At 49.5% G+C, this 18,993-nt stretch overlaps 5 protein-coding genes across 5 annotated transcripts; 2 read left to right on the top strand and 3 right to left on the bottom strand.

The window, feature by feature from the left end:
- Window positions 1–33: 33 nt before the first annotated feature.
- Window positions 34–2,461, bottom strand: F5891DRAFT_997469 (heterokaryon incompatibility protein-domain-containing protein). The gene is made up of 5 exons (XM_041378439.1): window positions 2,416–2,461; window positions 2,288–2,362; window positions 2,158–2,193; window positions 973–2,102; window positions 34–918 (listed from the first exon to the last, which is right to left on the bottom strand). Exons 3-5 carry the CDS (start codon window positions 2,191–2,193, stop codon window positions 312–314), a joined length of 1,773 nt encoding a protein of 590 aa, XP_041233437.1. The 5' UTR covers window positions 2,288–2,362; window positions 2,416–2,461; the 3' UTR covers window positions 34–311.
- A 490-nt stretch (window positions 2,462–2,951) lies between these two features.
- F5891DRAFT_1160889 (E1-E2 ATPase-domain-containing protein) lies at window positions 2,952–6,436 on the bottom strand. Its single transcript, XM_041365243.1, has 8 exons — window positions 5,994–6,436; window positions 5,825–5,944; window positions 5,689–5,776; window positions 5,639–5,667; window positions 5,539–5,608; window positions 3,922–5,517; window positions 3,631–3,857; window positions 2,952–3,570 (listed from the first exon to the last, which is right to left on the bottom strand). The coding sequence occupies exons 1-8, from the start codon at window positions 6,174–6,176 to the stop codon at window positions 3,061–3,063; spliced, it is 2,823 nt and encodes a 940-aa protein (XP_041233438.1). The 5' UTR covers window positions 6,177–6,436; the 3' UTR covers window positions 2,952–3,060.
- Window positions 6,437–6,952: 516 nt separating this feature from the next.
- F5891DRAFT_939415 (uncharacterized protein) lies at window positions 6,953–9,703 on the bottom strand (the record flags this gene model as incomplete). Its single annotated transcript, XM_041374222.1, has 5 exons — window positions 6,953–7,335; window positions 7,384–8,632; window positions 8,789–9,139; window positions 9,201–9,494; window positions 9,551–9,703. 5 exons carry the CDS (start codon window positions 9,701–9,703, stop codon window positions 6,953–6,955), a joined length of 2,430 nt encoding a protein of 809 aa, XP_041233439.1.
- Window positions 9,704–10,072: 369 nt separating this feature from the next.
- On the top strand, window positions 10,073–11,180 carry F5891DRAFT_1180885 (uncharacterized protein; the record flags this gene model as incomplete). Its single annotated transcript, XM_041365993.1, has 2 exons — window positions 10,073–10,546; window positions 10,611–11,180. 2 exons carry the CDS (start codon window positions 10,073–10,075, stop codon window positions 11,178–11,180), a joined length of 1,044 nt encoding a protein of 347 aa, XP_041233440.1.
- Window positions 11,181–11,609: 429 nt separating this feature from the next.
- Window positions 11,610–12,757, top strand: F5891DRAFT_1180886 (uncharacterized protein; the record flags this gene model as incomplete). The annotated part of the gene is made up of 4 exons (XM_041365994.1): window positions 11,610–11,811; window positions 11,860–12,098; window positions 12,148–12,487; window positions 12,534–12,757. 4 exons carry the CDS (start codon window positions 11,610–11,612, stop codon window positions 12,755–12,757), a joined length of 1,005 nt encoding a protein of 334 aa, XP_041233441.1.
- Between the last annotated feature and the right edge of the window lie 6,236 nt (window positions 12,758–18,993).

Consider the following 18,993-nt stretch of genomic DNA (forward strand, 5'->3'; position numbering starts at 1 on the left):
ATAGCGCCTCATGACACTCGTAATTCACACATGTAAGTAAAAGCGGTCGAATGTCCAGTGTACTCGCTAACTACAAAATATCGTAGTTGTATCGTACAAATGATAAACATGATAAATGCGGCTTCCAGGCGAACTGATAATATCTTATGTATGTCAGTAATGATGCAGTGAACAGAGTGAGGTTTCGGTGAAATGTTAAGTTATGTATCAGTTTATGAATCTTAAAGATAATGCTTGGCTTGGATATACCAGAATAATTCATGTATGCGAAGACTTTGGCGACGCGCCAAGGGATATAACACATCATTGTATCACTGAAGATGAAGAAACCGTACTCCGTACGTTTGCGGGGAAAATCGCTCAAGCTCCGCAACAATACGTTCTCCTGTGGATACTCTTCTGAACCGGCCATCGCGAAGACGTTCTAGCAGGATCGCAAAGAATTGGTTCTTGAGTCGTTGACGAAGCAGCGGCATGGTAATGTGGTATACATGCGAAGAGTCATAAGACAGTCGTGGATCCCAGGTTCGTGCCAGCAGATAACGAGATGAGGAATGGCGGTCAGGTGTAAATATTTCCAAATTCTCGGAGGTGACAAGACTGAATGGTCGGATGCCGTCTGCACAACAAGAGTATGACCCCGAGACCGGTGTGAAGTAAAGCGACAGTACTTCATGCACAAAGCACGGCACAGTGATGTGAATTTCAGCGTTAAGAGTGTATGGCCGTGGGGGCTTCTCAAGCAGTCTGGCAAGGGGTATCATCTCGCTCCCTTCAAACGGAAAGCTTGTAGATCGTCCGAGCAGAAAAATGCTCTGACTACTTGTGGTCTTTGCAATGTGTGGTGCGCCATCGTCGTCAGACATCTCAACGCTTAGCTCCTGACCTGTGTTGTGACCATTCCGGACACGAGACGAGCTGAACATAATACATATGAGCACAAACACGCACTTAAATTGAAAAAAATCTCACTTTCTTGCCCTGCGGATAGCCTTTTTAAACACATAGACGACCTTAGCAGCCAACGCAAAGCTCAAAACAGGATGAGGGAGGGTGTCGAAACACATTTCCATAGTTGCGAAAGGAGCGTTCGAGAAACAACTCGGGGAGGAAGGAAGGCAAGTGTTCAAAGTGGAAGGCTGCCCAATCCAGTCGAGGAGAGTCGCATCTCCCGTGCGCCTCATGATCTCCATCAAAAGTCGAGAGAATGCCTGATCACCTTCTCCGTAGGTAACTGACATAGTGAATCCGAAGATTCCCATCAAGCAATACGCTTCGTCTTCCTTCTCCTTGGTCACTCTATTCTGAGCCCATCTGAGCTTCATTCGAGGGTGCTCGACACTTGGGGAATAGAACTTGAGGTAACTTTTCTGTATCCCAGTTGCAGATTCTAACGCAACCAGGATCTCAGCAACGTTCTTGTGGTTGGATTCTGGGGAAAATGGAGTCCAGTCCTTCTTGTAGAGCCGAATGACCTTGGCGGCAAGCAGCTCCTGAAGAGTCCAGCCTCTCCGGAACCACTCGCTCAGTAAAAGTGCCTGACTGCTGGATTCCACGACATCAGAGAGGTAGATGATCGTCAGTGCCGACCCGCGATACCATGAGAACATGGACGAGATGGACTTCTGTACTTCGGCGCTGCTCCCCTGATCAATGCAGCATGTGTCGATCCACGTCCAGCGAAATCCACGACTGCGCGCCTTATCGCAGAGATTACGAACTTTGTCGAATCTCGATGTAGAAAGTGTATAGACCCCCTCTTGCGGGATATCTTTGAAGCCAGGTTCGTCGCCCTCCCACCTGTGAGAGAGCATGGTATATTCAAAGAAGGGTTTGACCACTTTAAGGATGTACTGCTTTTCTTCCAGAGCAGACCTGGTGGTTGTGAGGTGGAGAAGCCAGCGAAATATATTCGACTCTTCGAATTTCGTGATGAGAGCGGAGCGAGCATAGATTTTTCCATCTTCGGTATTCAGCAACCGAAGGGGCATGTCACGAAGTATTGAATCTGCGATATCTTGAATCGCCTGCTTGACTTGCTGTTTGCTCACGTTTCCAGGTGGAAGGTCGTCTTCTCCGTCACCCCGTGCGGTATAAAAACTCTGCGATTCAATTTATATGTCAGGTCATGTATCGTGTACAAGGAACAAGGTTTACCTCCACAGAGGATTGTCCATCTGGGATCCGAAACATCTGTAGTGAACAAGGTTGTGGAGGTCAACAGAAGAAGCAGGCAATAAGTTGTTACCCCGAGGAACTCGTACTAAATGAGAATAATTGATCATACCTTTCGTAAGTTGACGATGACTCCTTTCAGGTGCGCAGGAACGTGTGGCGGCTGGTACCAGATGGACCTTGAACCCTTAATAGTGTGATAAGCTGATACCCTGCAAAGCATTGGGTTAACAGATATACTATTTCTGGCTTGAGAGCACCCGCGTCTAACTCGTAGCTTCGGGATTAGATATCTTCAAGTATACTTGTAGAAAACCGGCATGAGTAGATTCATACTACACTATGATAATCGGGGAAGGGCAATGACAAACTTGTAGCACATTGCGTCAATGGACCCGGAAATTCCAGGGTCACCGGGTGGGCCGGCCGTAGCTAGCGCTCACGGCCTATCTGCCGACAGCGCCATGTGCATCGAATGTTATCACGTTGAACAATATGATGCACAAAAATGCATAATAGCGTAGTACTCACCAGTATGAAACTGAAGGAAGTCAGAATCGCCGTGTCAGAGGGTGTGTCGTGGGCCACTCGCGGGCTGGGCAGGTTCAACGATATCATGGTGACAATTAGGGTCACTTTGGCTCGACCACCTCAGACCTGCCAAGCCGCCAAACTTGAATATGATAAGAGTCTGTGACATGATACTGCTCAAATGATTGGGACATACTCGAAAATAATACCCACAAATATGAGTCACTATCACATCAGAATCTTATAAATTTAACTTGAATACGATAGTCACTACACGAAGAAAAACTAGGTATACATCAAGTCAACATCAAGTAGTACACATACAACCGAACTTCCAACTTATTCCTATCTTACTCAAACACTATCCGACATTTCCATCGAAAGCTGGCTATACCCCTCATCCACCCTCCGCCTCCTCACCAATCCCTTCACCGAATCCCACATATCATCCAACACATTCATCCCGCTCTCGAACAATGTCTCCCCAGGGACCATCTCCCCGGGCATCACGCTCAACACTGGCCGTCGCCACCATCGCAGCATCAGGGAACTCGTCACTACGCTCACCGACGAGAACGCCATTGCGGCACCTGCCAGCATCGGATGCATATACAGCCCAAAGGGTAAGAACACGCCCATCGCAAGCGGAATCCCAAGTACATTATATATACACGCCCAGACAAGATTTCGTCGGATCGTCGAGAAGATACTGCGCGAAAGGTATAGCGCAGCGACGACGTCGAGGAGATCAGAACGCATGAGAACGATGTCGGCAGCTTCTATAGCTACGGAGGTCCCTGAGGAGAGGGCGATGCCGACTGTGGCAGCCACAAGGGCGGGTGAGTCATTGATGCCATCACCGACCTGAAAGGATAAGATGCACAGGTCAAATTCAAGTCATCCGAACAAAGTAGAGACACATGCCATTGCTACACCGCCATTGCCCTGCTTGATGAGATCGGTTACAAGGGACGCCTTGCCTTTGGGACTCATGTTGGCCCAGACACCATCGGACCTGATCCCCACTTGTTTGGCAACCGCCAGAGCTGTGACCATCCCGTCACCGGTCATCATATTCACCTCAATGCCCATGCTCTGTAGTGCCTTGACTGCCTGCGCAGACGAGGGCTTGGGGGCGTCCGATAAAGAAACTGCAAGCAAAGGCAACGGAGCAGAAGATGCCCTGGGACGAAGAAACGAAGATTACGGTGCGACCGAGCTTGGTCTCTTGAGCCTCGTAATTCGTCAAAATGGAAGGGAGTTGTACAACATTGGATTGCGCGATAAACCGTGCATTTCCGATGTATAAAGTATAATTGGAACCAGATGATGAGATGAGAGCTTTCACACCAGCGCCGGTCACGCTCTCGAAAGACTTGATGTCCAATGCTGGTGATTGGACATCAGCACCGGCAAGTAGACTCTTGCCATGAGCGGCGATTGCCTTCGCCAGAGGATGCTCAGACTTGCCCTCCGTGGCAGCGACCATTGCTATGATAGTTGCGCGCGTAGTAATGCCATCAGCACATTTGAACGAGAGAGATTGAGAGCCGACGTTGTCATCAGGTAACAGCTCAGAGGAATTGCGCGGGGGCATCCATGTCATACCCGCAACAGTGAGTTTCCCCTGCGTGACGGTGCCTGTTTTGTCCAGCACAATCCGTTTGATCGACCGACTAGCTTCCAGTGCCCTGCCACCTTTGATAAAGATCTGGTTCTTTGCACCCACACCCGTGCCAACCATGATGGCAGTCGGCGTACTCAATCCTAGAGCACACGGGCATGCGACCACCACCACTGATATGCACATCTGCAAACAAACTGCTAACCGGCTTGCGCCATGGCGGTGGAACATAGCTGGGAGCGCATCCTCGCTAATGACATTTGAAATCACCATCCACGTAGCAAATGTGAATACTGCGAGCGAGATGACGGCGGGAACAAAGAAGCCTGCAACACGATCCGCAAATGTTTGAATCGGTGCTTTGGACGTCTGTGCCTCTTCGACGAGTTTGACGATTTGTGCAAGCGCCGTGTCTTTGCCCGCACGTGTCACCAGCATGTCGAAAGTCCCAAGGCCATTGACAGTGCCCCCAATGACGCTGTCTCCAGGTTGTTTCAACGCCGGAACCGGTTCACCAGTGACGGCGCTTTCATCCACGGTGGATGATCCTCGAATAACCGTCCCGTCAGCGGGCACTTTCTCTCCGGGAACAAGTTTGACAGTATCCCCCACTTGCACCAGCTCCGTAGGAATGCGTTTCTCTTGCGTACATGTCGGAGAGTCCGTGTAGATTGTGGCCATGGTGGGTGTGAGGGCCATGAGATCTGTCAGAGCAGCACTTGTCTTTCCCTTTGCGCGGTTCTCGAGATAACGCCCGAGGGATACGAACATGATGAGCATGGTACTTGTGTCGAAGAAAATGAAAGGACGGTAGTCAGGCGTGGTGTTGAACGCCGCAAAGAGTAAGGCAAATAACGAATAAAAATAAGCCGCAGAGGTTCCGAGCATAACCAAGACGTCCATGGTCGCGGTACCATGTTTAAGTGCCTTGAACGCATTCCGATAGAACTTCCGACCGACCCAGAATTGTGCAGGAGTCGTAAGGCCAAGAAGAATAAGATCACCGAGATAGATACCGTTGAATAGATGAAAACCGACGAGGGGTCGAAGGAATGGTACATGCATAGCGATCATACTGACGAAAAATACTGGGACGGCGAATGTGAGCGCCCATTTGAAGCGACTGGCCCACTCTTGGATCTCTTTGGTTCGGGCAAGTGATTGTTTTTGCGTCGCGTCCTCTTGATCTGACAATATTGCATCGAAACCCATATCTTCTATGCGTTCGACGATTTCCCGAGGGCCAACGAGGCTTGGTTCAAATTCTATCTTGGCTGTCTCGGTGGTGAGCGAGACTGCAACACTAACCACCCCTGGCATCCCACGCAGCCCCGTTTCTACAGTCGATGTGCACGAACCACATGTCATGCCATATATGCGCAGTGTGATCATATCAGACCGCGCTATTGGTATTTCAGTGGCATCAAATCCTATGTCTGAAATTTCCTGCCGATAATGATTAGCATGCGCCTGACGCATCAGCGACGGACTAACATTGACAATCTCCTCTGGTGTCCATACTGAGGGGTCATACTCGACCACACATCTTTCGGCAAGAAGTGCAACTTTGATGGAATGTATGCCAGCTTGCGGCCTGAGCATGCCTTCAATAGACTACAACCCATGAGTACATGTATAATGCATCGGTATGAGAGGAGCTTACCTCTACACATGAACCACATGTCATGCCTTCTATTCGTAGTTCACATTTTCCAAAGCTACCGTTGCCATCGACCTTGGTGACTGCCAGCGCCTCACCTTCCATGAGAGGAAGTTCGACATTTCCCAGAGCTACGGGCTTCGTCCTTTCCAAGACGCTTGATACAATGCCAGATATGATGGACATGCTTCAGATAGCCACGAGGGGCAAAATATTTATATATGCAACGCCTGGTGCACTACGCCTGGCTGGAAGTTCGGAACCGTTCTCGGTTGGTGTACGTAGTGTTTTAGAAAAGAGAAAGTGGGCGCCAGCACTACGATGGCGATGGGATTACTTATAGGCCAGCTTTGAGGCTAAATCAGCGAGCGAAGGAAGGCTTTGTAAAGGAGACCGAGCTGTTGCAGTATTCACCGCATTTTAGTATGAGGCACACGTAGGTCTATATGTCTTACGTCATCATTCTAACCGTTGGACTCGGCGGAGCCCCTTACATACTTCTTTCTCACCTTATCCGATGGTGCCTGGACGCCTGAACTCTGAGGTTGTCCTCGATGAATCTTTCAAGTTTTGCACAACCGTGCAGTGAAGTTGACAACGATCGCGGGCTTAAGTTGGTGTTCAAAGTTCCCAGATCAATATTGCCTGCATTCCTTCGAAGAGCTGTGACCCTCTTCCTTGACAGCGATACCATTTTAATCGGTATCGGGCACTGTCAATGCTACATCTGCAAAACGACTGAAATGAACGCTTAACTTACGCGCGTTACGAACACTTACGAACACTTACGACTTCAGTAGCGAACTCAGGCGATTGGTGGAGATGCCTGAACACCAATATAACACACCAAATCTGGCTGATAAAACTTAAGCCAGTTGTTTTCCGTTGATAAGATGTGATTTGTGATATGATAGATGCTGATAGTAATAGATACAATCACTGCGTACTGATTAAGCTACTGTCTACACAAACTCGGTACTGAATGTGTGATAACTTTCCTTGTCTGCGAAATTATTCAGGAAAAAACGCTCATAGCGTTCCAAAGAAGTCGCAGAGGACACACTGTTGGCCACTGCCTCACCATAAACTGGTATCAACTCAACCGCATGTGTCACGTCTGTCACTCGTATGACAGCCCCCTTCCTACAGCGATTACCGTTTTCCTCCTGCGTGTATGTGCGCTCCACGGTCCACATCGCGAGTTCAGGACGATCATCAGGGCTGGAAATGAAGTGGAAAAATTGGACGTAGAGAAGTGGGTCTGAGAGACACGATGGTAATTCCAGGTTGGAACCTCGTCGAACTGTCGGTTGAAAGATGAGTCGAACCTGCGCGATGCAACTCGCTGTATATGATATCAGTAGGCTACAACATAAGCACATGAAAGACATACTGGTTTTGCCATCAATGCCTGTGGTCTCCACGAGAACAGTATCACAATTTCCAAAGGGAAAATCATCGCTTGGTGGGTACGCTTGTACCACGCGACTTGGCATGATGACTCGCGGCTGGAAGGCCGAGTGAAGTTGCAATCGGAATTTGTGCCATACCTGGAAGCGCCCATACTTGGGGTCCCAGCAAGAATTTTCACCACTAGAAAGGGGGGAACAACATATGAATTCGGCGAGCGCACGCTCAAAGCCCAAGAGTGCATATTTCGTGCGTATGTCAGACGGTGATAGCGATTTGTAATCAGGCGTGATATTGAGTTGAAAAGCAGTGAGGGCATCTCCAGAGAGAATACCCTTGAGAAAGTGATTGCGGACTGGTCGGGGACCATGTATTGACTTAACTTCGTCAGGGAGAACTCGGGAGACCCAGGAGAGTGCGGGATTGGCAATTGTGACATCTTCATCTTCGGCGTATATTGCATTAACTAGTGACGCCCCGCGAGAAGTTAACAGCGTGTACAGGCCAAACATTTCCATAGACTCTTGGCGGTTAAGAATCCGTATGCACTGCTCCGTGAAGTCTTTGATTTGCCGGGACGTCCGCGGGAAAAGGTCCTTACAGTGTGTGATGAGTAACCGCTCCGTCACATCAGCGGAGAACTGCATCAAAGTGCCTAATTTCTGAATCGTACCATTGAAGCTCTGCAGAAGCTCGAGTTTTGGAATGAAAAAATCTTCTTTGACGCCCTTCTTCCCCTTCCTTGCCTCGGCCTGGATGATAGCGTCCTTGCAAGCGTGGAAATCCGAAAGTGCTTGAACCATCAACTGAAGTGATTCAGGGGAGTGAACCGGATTTTGTGCGAGGTAAAAGAAGTCTACAAGGGCACGGATTGTACGAACGAATCTGGGTGGAACGGCCCCTGCGATCGACGCAACGATAGTGCGTTGAATGTCTCTATGCTCGCGACCTGTCATTTGATTAACGTGTGTGATGCCTTTTGCGAAGTGGCGCGTTCCAACTCGCTTGTGCTGGACCATGAAGCGGGTATCGAGCTCATAATCTCCTAGAGCTTCTTTGATCCATTTCAGCGGATGGTCCGCGAAAAACTTATGGCAGGTGTGCAGCACCTCACCAGCGAGGAAAACGGATGGACACGCAAACATCCAATCACGCCAGTATGGCATGTGAACTCCAGATAGATTAACGGCTTTGGCCGCTTTCTGGAATTTGTCGAGGTCCCAGGGATCAACCTGTCGAGATATCTCCACAATGAGCTGCAATGTATACTTCCCGGTACGGGGCGGGTGGAGAATTCCATCCCCAAAATCCGCTTGTGTTGCCATAGTTAGTGGGGATGAGTTTTTACTGACTGCGGCGATCATAGTAGCCTCCGGTAGGTCGCACACATGAGCGATGAGTGGCGTAAACACATGGCGAATATAGCGGGAAGGATCGGGCATGAAGCAGCCATCCTTTGCTGCGACCTTGAGGTTGGCGAAAACAAGGTCCAAACATTTGTGCCACAGTCTGGCCTGGAGAATAGACTGGTAATCTGTGTGAACGCGGAACTTGATTACGGGAATGTAGGCTACGCAGCGCCAAGCTCGCAATGTTGCCTTGGAGCGAACCTCAGAATCAATGTTACCGATTGTGACGAAGACCGGATGCATCTCAATTCCTCCAGCAAGTCGCGTCACGGGTGTTTTATCAGATCCCAAGATTATTGGGACTTGAGTCGCACCCAACGGGAGATGGTCCTAGAAGTAAAAATCAATCTGTTACTCAGCGAGGAGTATATGAATGGGAGGGCGAACAAACCTGAATTTTCCATGCCATGTCAGCACTCATATAGTCTCCGTATTCACGTTGATTTTTGACATTAGCGACGTAGGGGTTGAAAGTCATGTGGTTCGCAAACGTTGGGTCACTGAATAGTTGCTTCACGACCTCTAGCGCATCGCGCCAAACGAGCTCCACAGGACGGACAGTCTTATAGCCCTTAAATGCTAGTTTGGAGACTTTCCACGGGGCAAAAGAAGGTAGTGAATCCATCCAATCCAGGAGGTGGTCTTTCGTGGTGAAAGAGGGTCTTGCGCAATTCGGAGCGTCAAACTGTGAAGGTAGGATCAGATTGAGGAATACAGCTTAGATCGATATCCGTCATTTACCCATTTCAACTTTAAGAACTTGGTTATTTGAGTTTGAGTGAGGCTTTCCACCAAAAACTTCCCTAATTCCCATTCGCCTTCATCATGGAAAGGGTAATAATGATTTATCTTCCGTCGATGCGCATATTGATCGTCTTCCAGTTTATCCAGCATATTTCTACCGACACCATAGACGTATCCAGATTGCGGGTGACAAGTACCAGTGACGGGTATCTGACCACTTTGATTGAATACTGAAGGGACGGGTAATGTTCGTGGTCGTGCGTCGGATGGCCAGCAAGTAGATGGAGAATTGAGATGTGAGATAAGCGCCTCGATGGATGTATATTCCCCCAATTTGCAGTTGGGACATAGCCTGTCAATGGTATGTATGGTATCGTAAAGTGAACAATGGAAGTACTTACATTGTACCGTAGACTTGGCTTAGACTTAAGCCGGTGAGTGTTTACAGGAAGTAACAAGTCTTTCAAAGTCCGAAGACCTCACGTTTCACAGCGCACAGTCATCACGCCAGGCTAAGTAATGGAGCCTGTGTCCTCATCACCAGTCTCATCTCCTGCTCGTCCAAGTAGCCCTGCTTTCACCAGCACTACATCAAGTAGTGCAACTCGCGTAGAACTAACTTCCTCAGAGTTCTTTAAGAAGGTTGACCACCCTGAGTCACCCCATATCAATACCATGGCTACTGAGCTCTTATCTGGCTCTGACTGTTCACTTTCTCCCAAGCTGTCCCCCTACCCCTCAGGTTCTCCAATAATTCACTTCTCCCCGGTGGAAGAAATTCCGTACCTTCCTGATGTAAAGGATAGTCTGTTGTATAAGCCTGACATTTTACAGTCCCCAAAGTCACCTTCTCGAGTAGCTTACCTGCGTGAGAGGTCGACCAAGAGGCATATTCCATACCCCCCCAGGCCATCTCCACTAGAACTTCGGTTTGCCAACCGCGTGACAGGGCGAGTACGGGAACCAGACTTCACATCTGAACAACTGCAAGAGGTATTTGTTTTTCTTTTCTTTGTTCCAGAAATTCGCAAATTCTCACATGATCTATGTCCAAAAGCATGAGGACGCAATATCCAGCGGTCTCTCACGGATGAGCTTTGACACCTTGTACAAAGCGTTCAAGGCAGTACTCGCTAGTCACGAGGCTGCTCGCCATGAGGTGGCGACATCGTTATGGCAGGTCGAATACTCGGAGCGCATGACAGTGTTTAATCAGGCGCTCCACGAGGAGAACAAAAACCGCCTCAATTTGAGGGACGAACAGCTGAAGAAGATTAGGAACATTTTTTCTGAGTGTGAACGCACAGAAATCGATGATGACACGAATTACATTCAAGCTGTCTACAACGATGAATGCGAGATGCTTCGCGCCATCACCACCCAAGCAGAGATAATCTCAAAACGCCTGGGATCACGTGCCAAACGTGAATTATTAGCGTCTACCGGCGAAGTTCCCTACCTCCCTCGTTTCATTGGCACCTCACAAAACAGGGACAACATCACATGTGCGCTGCGTGGTGGTTTCACGGATGCCGGTACCGATACCGATACCGACTCCGATATCGATTTCGGCGAAGAGGAGGATCGTCGCAGCGGGTGGCCGGGCCAGCAGCGTGCGCAGTTGTGACTATCGATGGTATGTGACTATCAATGTTATGTGACTGCCAAGTTGTTCACGCCACTCACTGATCAATATCAGTGACACTCATGTCACTGTTCATAGATTGTTATCGCCTTACTTCGCCCGTCCGTAACATGCTTCGACCGTTCATATACACGCTTCGACCGTTCAATAAAGCGCTTCGCCCGCTCTGGCCGTTCATATATCTTTTTCTCCCGTTCATAAGTCGTCTTATCGGACCATGCCCCCCCCCTTCTTTTTACGCTTCATTAGTAAATGGCCTTGCTTTTTGTTGTCAAATCATCTTATCAGCTCGTCACGCGTTCCCGGTTTGTAAAGATCGTGTAAAGTTTGTGTTTCTTTTCCCCCTATGTACCGTTACGTTGTTTCGCAACTTAAATGTACGCATGCGCTCTTACATCCCCTCCAACTTGAATGCCTAGTGAGCGTGGCCCTCAGCGAAAAACTAAAGCTAAAGTCCCCAAACCGCCACGCGGTTCTGGCCTCAATCCATCCGGCGAACCAGCAAGTGGCCAACTTCACATTCCTACTGAGCAGCCGCGTATGTCTCAGTTCAACTTCGATGCGCATGCGGCCAGTGGAGGAGTTCCTACCCCCATATCAAGTGGGAGCACATGTGAGTCAATCACACTTTCGTTCACTGATGACTCTGACGATTTCGCAGCATCATATGGCTGGAGTATGCAGAACACTGACTTCGACGGCCGCTTCCCTCACGGCCAATACTACGGCGCTTCGTCCTCGGAGGGCCCCTCCCAGGGCTCTTCTTACGGACCCTTACCTCAAGGCTCCAACCACGACTTCCCTTCAAGTACCCCCCTTCAAGGTACCGGTACCAGCACGAGCGCGTCGGAGATGACGCTGATCCAGCGAGGTGAGATTCCGCCAACCGATGTGATGCATGTAAGTTCTTTTTCTTCTTCAATTCGTTTCCTGCTTACCACTCACTTAGACGATGGGCCCGCCAAGGGAAACAACGAGGCGAGCCCGACGTGCGATGCCACCTACGCCACGGATGGTTCCGTACCCTGCCATACGCCCGCAGGGCAACACCCAATCTCTACCATCAGCAGTCGAAGATTCAACTTCGCAATCTGTAACGTCGTCAACACCTCAACCCACGCGCATCAAACTATCGGATGATATCATTGGCCAGTCCATGAAAACGGCAACGCATTTGGTCACGTGCGAGTTATTTGGAGAACAGGCGATGGCGATTGACAAAGCCGCCAAGAAAATCATGCTGAACAAGGTCATCTGGGACTCGGTACCACGCTGCTTTGCGCCCAATGGTGAGTATCATATGTCCATTAACATCATACTGACTTGTTTTATTAGCAACGTTTGAGGATTTTATCTCAAATAAACATCGTAAGGATGTTGCGAATGCGTTGTCGTCAACTCGCGGCAAATTCGCTGAATACGCGCGCAAGGGCGTGTTCCATGCATATCGGCTTTTCCCTCCACTGCACATTGCCGCACCCGCTATCACCTATCGCAAACGCTTGATCGTTTTGTTCGAGGATGCGATGGACGAAAGAATGACAGAAAGAATTCTATAAACGAAAGTAGTAAGTACTCAGTCTCAATAGTCGAAGACTTGGAGACTACTAGCTGACCTATAAACGAAAGTAGTAAGTACTAGAGTAGTAGTCAGTATCGTAGTAAAGAGTCTAAATAAATAATATCATACCTCAGTCTCAATAGTCGAAGACTGAGGTGCTAAGTAATATAAAACTTCTAATGAGCGCATAGCGTATTATGTAAGCGAGTGTTGTTTGTTGTTGTCCGAATCAAAGTTATCACTTATCTATAATCTTTCAACACGCCCACTCAACGAATCAAACTCTCGCCGTTCAACACTCCCATTCCTTCGATGAATCGTCCATGCTTCTCGCGCGCAAGTGCCTTCGTCAAAACGTCGGCAATCTGTTCGTTCGTGGGAACATACTCAACGCATATCTCTCCTTCCTCCAACTTTTCTCGGATAAAGTGATACCGGATCGCGATATGTTTGGTACGTTCGTGAAACATGGCATTTTCAGCTAACAGAATTGCAGATTGATTGTCGATTTGGAGAGTTATTGGGGGAGTTTCTGAGGAGTTTAGTTCTCTGAGTAGGGTCCTCAACCAAACGGCCTCCTTCGTAGCAGCGGCGGCGGCCATATATTCTGCTTCGGTACTGGAAAGTGCGACTGAACTTTGCTTCTTTGAACTCCAACTAACTGCTCCTCCAGATATTGAAAATATATATCCGGTTATCGAACGCCGGTCATTGACATCTGAGGCCCAGTCTGCGTCGACGAACGCATGTAAGTCCGTTTCTGACTTCCCTTGATATGTCAAACATTTATTGACGGTCCCGCGTAGATACCGATAGACACGCTTTAGAGCGGTCCAGTGCGCTTGTCCGGGGGTAGCTGCAAATCTGCTCAGAGCACCTACTGCGAACGCGATGTCCGGACGCGTCGCAAGCATCGCATACATCAGTGCACCTAGGGCACTTTGGTAAGTCTTCACATCGACTTCGGCTTCATTCACTTTGATGAGCTTGGTATTAGGGTCCATTGGCGTATTCACAGGACGACTGGATCCCATATCGAAACGCTCGAGTATCGATTCGATGTAGCGGCTTTGTGACAGCTTGATCGTGCGTTTATCGCGGTCGCGAATGATTTCCATTCCCAAAATCCAGCGCGCTTCTCCCAAATCGGTAAGCTCGTACTCTGCTGCTAACCGTTTCTTCAGCTCATCTATCATCTTCTTATCCTTTGACAGTATCATTTTGTCGTCAACATAGACGGCGACTATAATGATTGTGCCGTTCTCGACCTTGTAGAAGACAGAATGGTCTGCATTGCTGCGTGTGAAGCCGAGAGACTCGAAGACGGTACGTAGTCTTTTGTACCATGCTTTGTGTGCCTGCTTAAGACCATATAGAGCACGTTTGAGCTTCCAAACTTGATTCGACGAGTCACGAAAGCCAGGAGGGAGCTGCAGGTAAATTTCCTCATCCAATTCACCGTTTAGAAAAGCTGACTTGACGTCCATCTGATGTATATCTAGATCGTACTTGGCTGCAAGGGCAAGAAGGACTCGAATCGTCGAGAACTTCGTGACGGGGGCAAAGGTGTCTGTGTAGTCGATCCCTTGGACCTGCGTGAAACCTTTCGCGACGAGTCTGGCCTTATAGCGTTCAATTTCGCCATGCGGGCCGCGCTTAATTTTATAGACCCATTTCGAGTCTACAACCTTGCGGTCACGAGGGCGTTTGACTTCCTCGTATAGGCCAATCTTCTCGAAGATCTTCAATTCTTCGGTCATCGCCGTGTACCATAGATCTGCGTCTGGACGATTCATTGCTTCATGGAACGTCCCAGGCTCACCATTACAAGCTACTGTAGCCTTGTAAGCCTCCCCATGTGTCTCCGCAGCCTCAATCGCGCCCACTGCCTCAGGTATGTCTTGTATAACCGGTTCCTCTCTTTGAAGTGTTGACTTCTCATAGGCGTTTATGAAGTAGCGAGGATCATCGTCTCGCATAGGTGCGCGTCGCGCTCGCGAGCTGTGCCTTACTTCAGGTGGAGGAGCTGGGCGAGGATATGGAGCAGGAGGTGCTATTTGTCGAGTGGCTGAAGGGGTTAGTGGTTGAACACGGTGTGTCTCCAACGCACGCATGTTGTTCGGTGTAGAGAATCATGCCTCTCATGGCGTGATATGGCAGTTTCCACTAGGGATTATACAGCACCAACTCGCAGCACCACTCTGTGTACTGTCCACAGCGATTCCTATAGGAGGCGCAGCTTTCCCGCGCTTCGCGATGTATGCGCGCGCGTTCCCGCGCTTGCGCGCCCTTTAGCGCCAGCCATCCAGATGCATCCACCCACTGTCCACCAAGCTCCCTAGTGCGTATATTTCCATTTCCTTTATTAGCATAGTTCCACCTTTATTTTTATCATGCATTCTCACTCATATATATATTTACATACCTACTCGGTAGCGCTTCGGCTCCGCTTGACCGCGCTTAGGCGCGCTATATAAGCGCCAGCAGTACATACTATTACTTACCTACTTTTCCTACTTTTCACTTACTAGTTACTACCCACTTACTACTTAGCAGAATATAGTAGAAAGCTATTCCTTTACATTTTGCACTCTTATATCTCTTATCTTGCTTTATATCACTACTTAAGCTTAGTTTCTCATTTCCGCATACGCGCGCGCACTTTCCCACGCTTCGCGCTAATACGCGCGCGCGTTCCCGCGCCTTTGTACCTTGCGCGCTCCTGCGCTTTCTCGCGCTTCGCTTAAGCGCACACTTCTAGATCCTTGCTGCACTCACTTCCCCTATAGGGTCGAACGCACTTGCTTCTCAAGTAACGCAGACTAGGCAGCGCGCGACCTTACAACTTTTACAGATACAGTCAGGAGCTTCTTTTGTTCCTCATTGTATTGTAGTTTCTACAACTGGAGCCCACCGCGAGGGGAGCAGTCAGCAAGATCTAGTTCCGCGCATTTCGCGCATACAGGTCAATATCTTTGCATTTCGAAAGCTAATCATTTTCTAGTCACGCATTCTTGCACCTTGCGCGCGCGCAATATTCCCACGCCTGTGCGCCTCGCGCGCGCACCTTTCTCGCACTTCACACTATTTAACGCATAAAGGTCAATCTCTTTGCATATTCAAAAGCTAACCAATTTCTAGTCACGCATTCTCGCGCCTTGCGCGCGCGCTTTCCCACCCCTATACGCCTTGCGCGCGCCTGTGCTCCTTCACACTGCAATGCCTTATAGAATGCCCATCCGCGGCACAGCAAACGCGCCCAAGTTCGACGGCACTACAGACAACCTCGCTGAATTCATTGACGCATATGAGCAGCTTGCTGATGAAGCAGGACTCCAAGGACTCGACCGCATCAAAGGTATCATCCGCTACCTTGCGCGCGATGATCGAGAACTATGGGGAGGCATGCCAGAAGCGGCAGTAGATAATTACAGCGCCTTTTTAGATGAGGTGAAGGTAATGTATCCTGGATGGGATGGTAAAAGACGCTACGCGCTCGCGGACTTGCGCGCCATCGCGCGCGAATACGCTAACAAACCAATGCCCTCTTGCACAGAACTAAGCAGTTACCTGCGCGCATTCAGGAAGATTATGCAGCCACTCATGGACGAAGACCGTATTGGAAAGGCCGAACGCGACCGCTTATTCATGGAAGGAATCCCTAGCGATGCTCAGGCGCAAATCCGCTTGCGCCTTATGATCAAGTTCCCTGACCACCACCCATACGACCCATTCCCATTCATGGACGTCTTCGCAGCTGCGCAGTTCCTATTACCTGCGCGCGCTTTTCCCGCGCCAAGCGCGCCAGTTAGTGCGCCCATAGTAGCACCGATTGCCACCTTAGTCACAGCAACTGCGCCAGTGCAAGCTAAAGTGGCTAAGTACAAAGATCAATACCACGCGAGTCGCGCAACGCAGGATACGACCATTAGCGCTAATGCAACAGCTGGACTCTTCTATCGCGCACCCTCAGAAGCTGTACTTGACAAAAGGCCATCAGTTCCTATTCACGCGCCTCACGCGTGCGCCTTTCCCGCGCCTTCGCGCAATTCACACACACCTCCACCATCAACTATGCCAGCATGCAAAGCTATACCAGACTGTATCACTCTAGATCACGAACTCGAGCGCGCGCTCGCGAAGCGCAACCAGACGCGCACTGCAGGCGCCTCTTCACCATCATCCTCAGCAGCACCATCTCCTTCACAATCCGCATCATCACCATCACCATCAATCGCGTCAGAAGTCAGGGATGACTCTAAACATCTATTGCACACTAACGCGCCAGTTGAAACACGCGCACCTATCGCTATCGCATCGCACGCGCCTATCGCTATAGCCTCACCATTAGTCAGGGATGACTCTAAACATCTATTGCACACTAATGCACCGCTAGAAACACGCTCGCCCCTCGCTATCGCATCGCTTAAGGAAGAAACCTCGCCAATCGCACCATCACCATCACTGCTCGCATCATTAGAGGTCAGGGATGACCCTAAACATCTATTGCACCTTAGCACGCCTATAGAGGAGCCTCCTACCGCATCAGAGGCTCAAGTTGCACCTTGCATCAACCAGAGTTTGCCTCTGGTAACTCCAATTGTCACTAATGATTGCGCGCATGTCGCGCTTTTTGCTTCCAGTGACTATCGCGCACCGGTAAAACATCCGTGCATCACGCTGCACAACCACCAAGCAGAGCATGTCTCAGGCGACCCTGGCGCAACTCAGGCGCACCATATTGCGCCTGAGGACGCGCAATGCGCGCGCCTAGAGGCATTGTATATTTTTCCTCATCTTGTTTCGCGTTTTCTGTCTCTTTCATGTTTAAAGCTCTTAAGGAGCTATATGATGCTTCCAATCACTGTAACATCATCTTTGCACCACCCCTTATTCACGCGCCATGATCACGCGCATCGCGCAATATGCGCGCGCATTCCCGCGCCTCGCGCACTCATAATTTTAGCAGAGTTTTCACGCTACCGCATTTCTATCGCTTCTCCCCTTCTAAACCGCATTTCTATCATTCAACACAAAGTATATTTCAATCAGCCATCCAGGCGCGACTTAGGCGCGCGCCTGACACATACATATGCGCCTAACTCCCCTATCATCATCTTTAACTTTGCACTTCCCACATTTATTCACATTCTGCGCGCTTTTGCTTACCATGTCAATTTCATTCCTGCGCGCCTTGATGCGCACTATTCTCCTTCACCTATGCGCCTATTGCGCCTTGATATACCACCCTTACAGCCCATTGGCGCAACATTTGCGCCTAATTCTTCACTATACATGTCTCTCGCTAATGCATTTGCAGAGAAATGGCCGTTCCTCGCGTGTTCGGCCAATATAATTAAATTCGCGCGAAATCGCACCAAGGCGCGCACATCGCGCGCATCCTATCAGCTTGTAGGGTGCCCCTACACCCCTTGCAGCGCCTCCCATTGGCGCGCCTTCAACCTGCAGCGCGTTGTGCAGGAATTCATTCTGCCAGTTACAAGCCCCCCCAAGCGCGCCAGCCTCGCTCATTCCAACCCTACCTTGAGTAAAGCGTCAGCTCGCAAGAGACGCGAAGCGCGCTAGTCACGCGCACTTGCACGCGCTCAAGGAGGAGGATCAAGCGCCTCAGCCGCGCATCAAAGAACAACATATAACATTGTTGTTTCATAGGATATCATTCATTTTACCCTGGGTTTCGTCCAGCGCGCTTTCATTTTTGTTTCTCTCATTATAATGCCATCCCAAGGACTAATAACTCACTGATATATATGCATATAGGGATTGCCTAGAAGAACATACAAGAAAACAACCTTAGATTGTGTCCGCCTAGCTCAATAGTATTATTTTCTCTTCGCATGCATGACGCGGCACCATGCTCTTTTTACCTTAGAACGCACGCATATGCGCGCAATATTCCCGCGCCCATGCGCCTCATGCGCGCGCGTGTGCGCTTCCCGCGCCTCGCTCATAGGAAGGTGTAGATGTCGACAGCCGCACGAAGAAGACAAGTCGGATAGGACATCCGCAAAGTTTACCATTTTTTCCTTCGCATTTTCACATATAGTTTTACTCACACTGTTCAAACCTTACCACCTAATATTTAGCGCGCCTAGCAGGACTTGGTTTGGACTTGGATTGGATCGCTCTTGGACCGCACCACTTCGCATCATATGCACAATACAACACATGCGACACTCACGCGCTTTCTTGCGCCTTGTGCGCGCGCGCTTT

This window comes from Suillus fuscotomentosus (genome assembly GCF_016647785.1).
Source record: "Suillus fuscotomentosus strain FC203 chromosome Unknown F5891scaffold_2, whole genome shotgun sequence".
Taxonomy (NCBI): Eukaryota; Fungi; Basidiomycota; class Agaricomycetes; order Boletales; family Suillaceae; genus Suillus; species Suillus fuscotomentosus.

Excerpts from the sequence above, each read along its gene's own strand:
- F5891DRAFT_997469 (XM_041378439.1), bottom strand. The coding sequence starts at position 2,193 with ATGTTTCGGATCCCAGATGGACAATCCTCTGTGGAG. Across the intron at positions 2,103-2,157 it reads ATGGACAATCCTCTGTGGAG|AGTTTTTATACCGCACGGGG; the intron begins GTAAACCTTGTT and ends ATTGAATCGCAG. Across the intron at positions 919-972 it reads GCTATCCGCAGGGCAAGAAA|CTCGTCTCGTGTCCGGAATG; the intron begins GTGAGATTTTTT and ends TATTATGTTCAG.
- F5891DRAFT_1160889 (XM_041365243.1), bottom strand. The coding sequence starts at position 6,176 with ATGTCCATCATATCTGGCATTGTATCAAGCGTCTTGGAAAGGACGAAG. Across the intron at positions 3,858-3,921 it reads GGCTCAAGAGACCAAGCTCG|TTTCTTTATCGGACGCCCCC; the intron begins GTCGCACCGTAA and ends CTTTGCTTGCAG. Across the intron at positions 3,571-3,630 it reads GCAATGGCGGTGTAGCAATG|GTCGGTGATGGCATCAATGA; the intron begins GCATGTGTCTCT and ends TTATCCTTTCAG.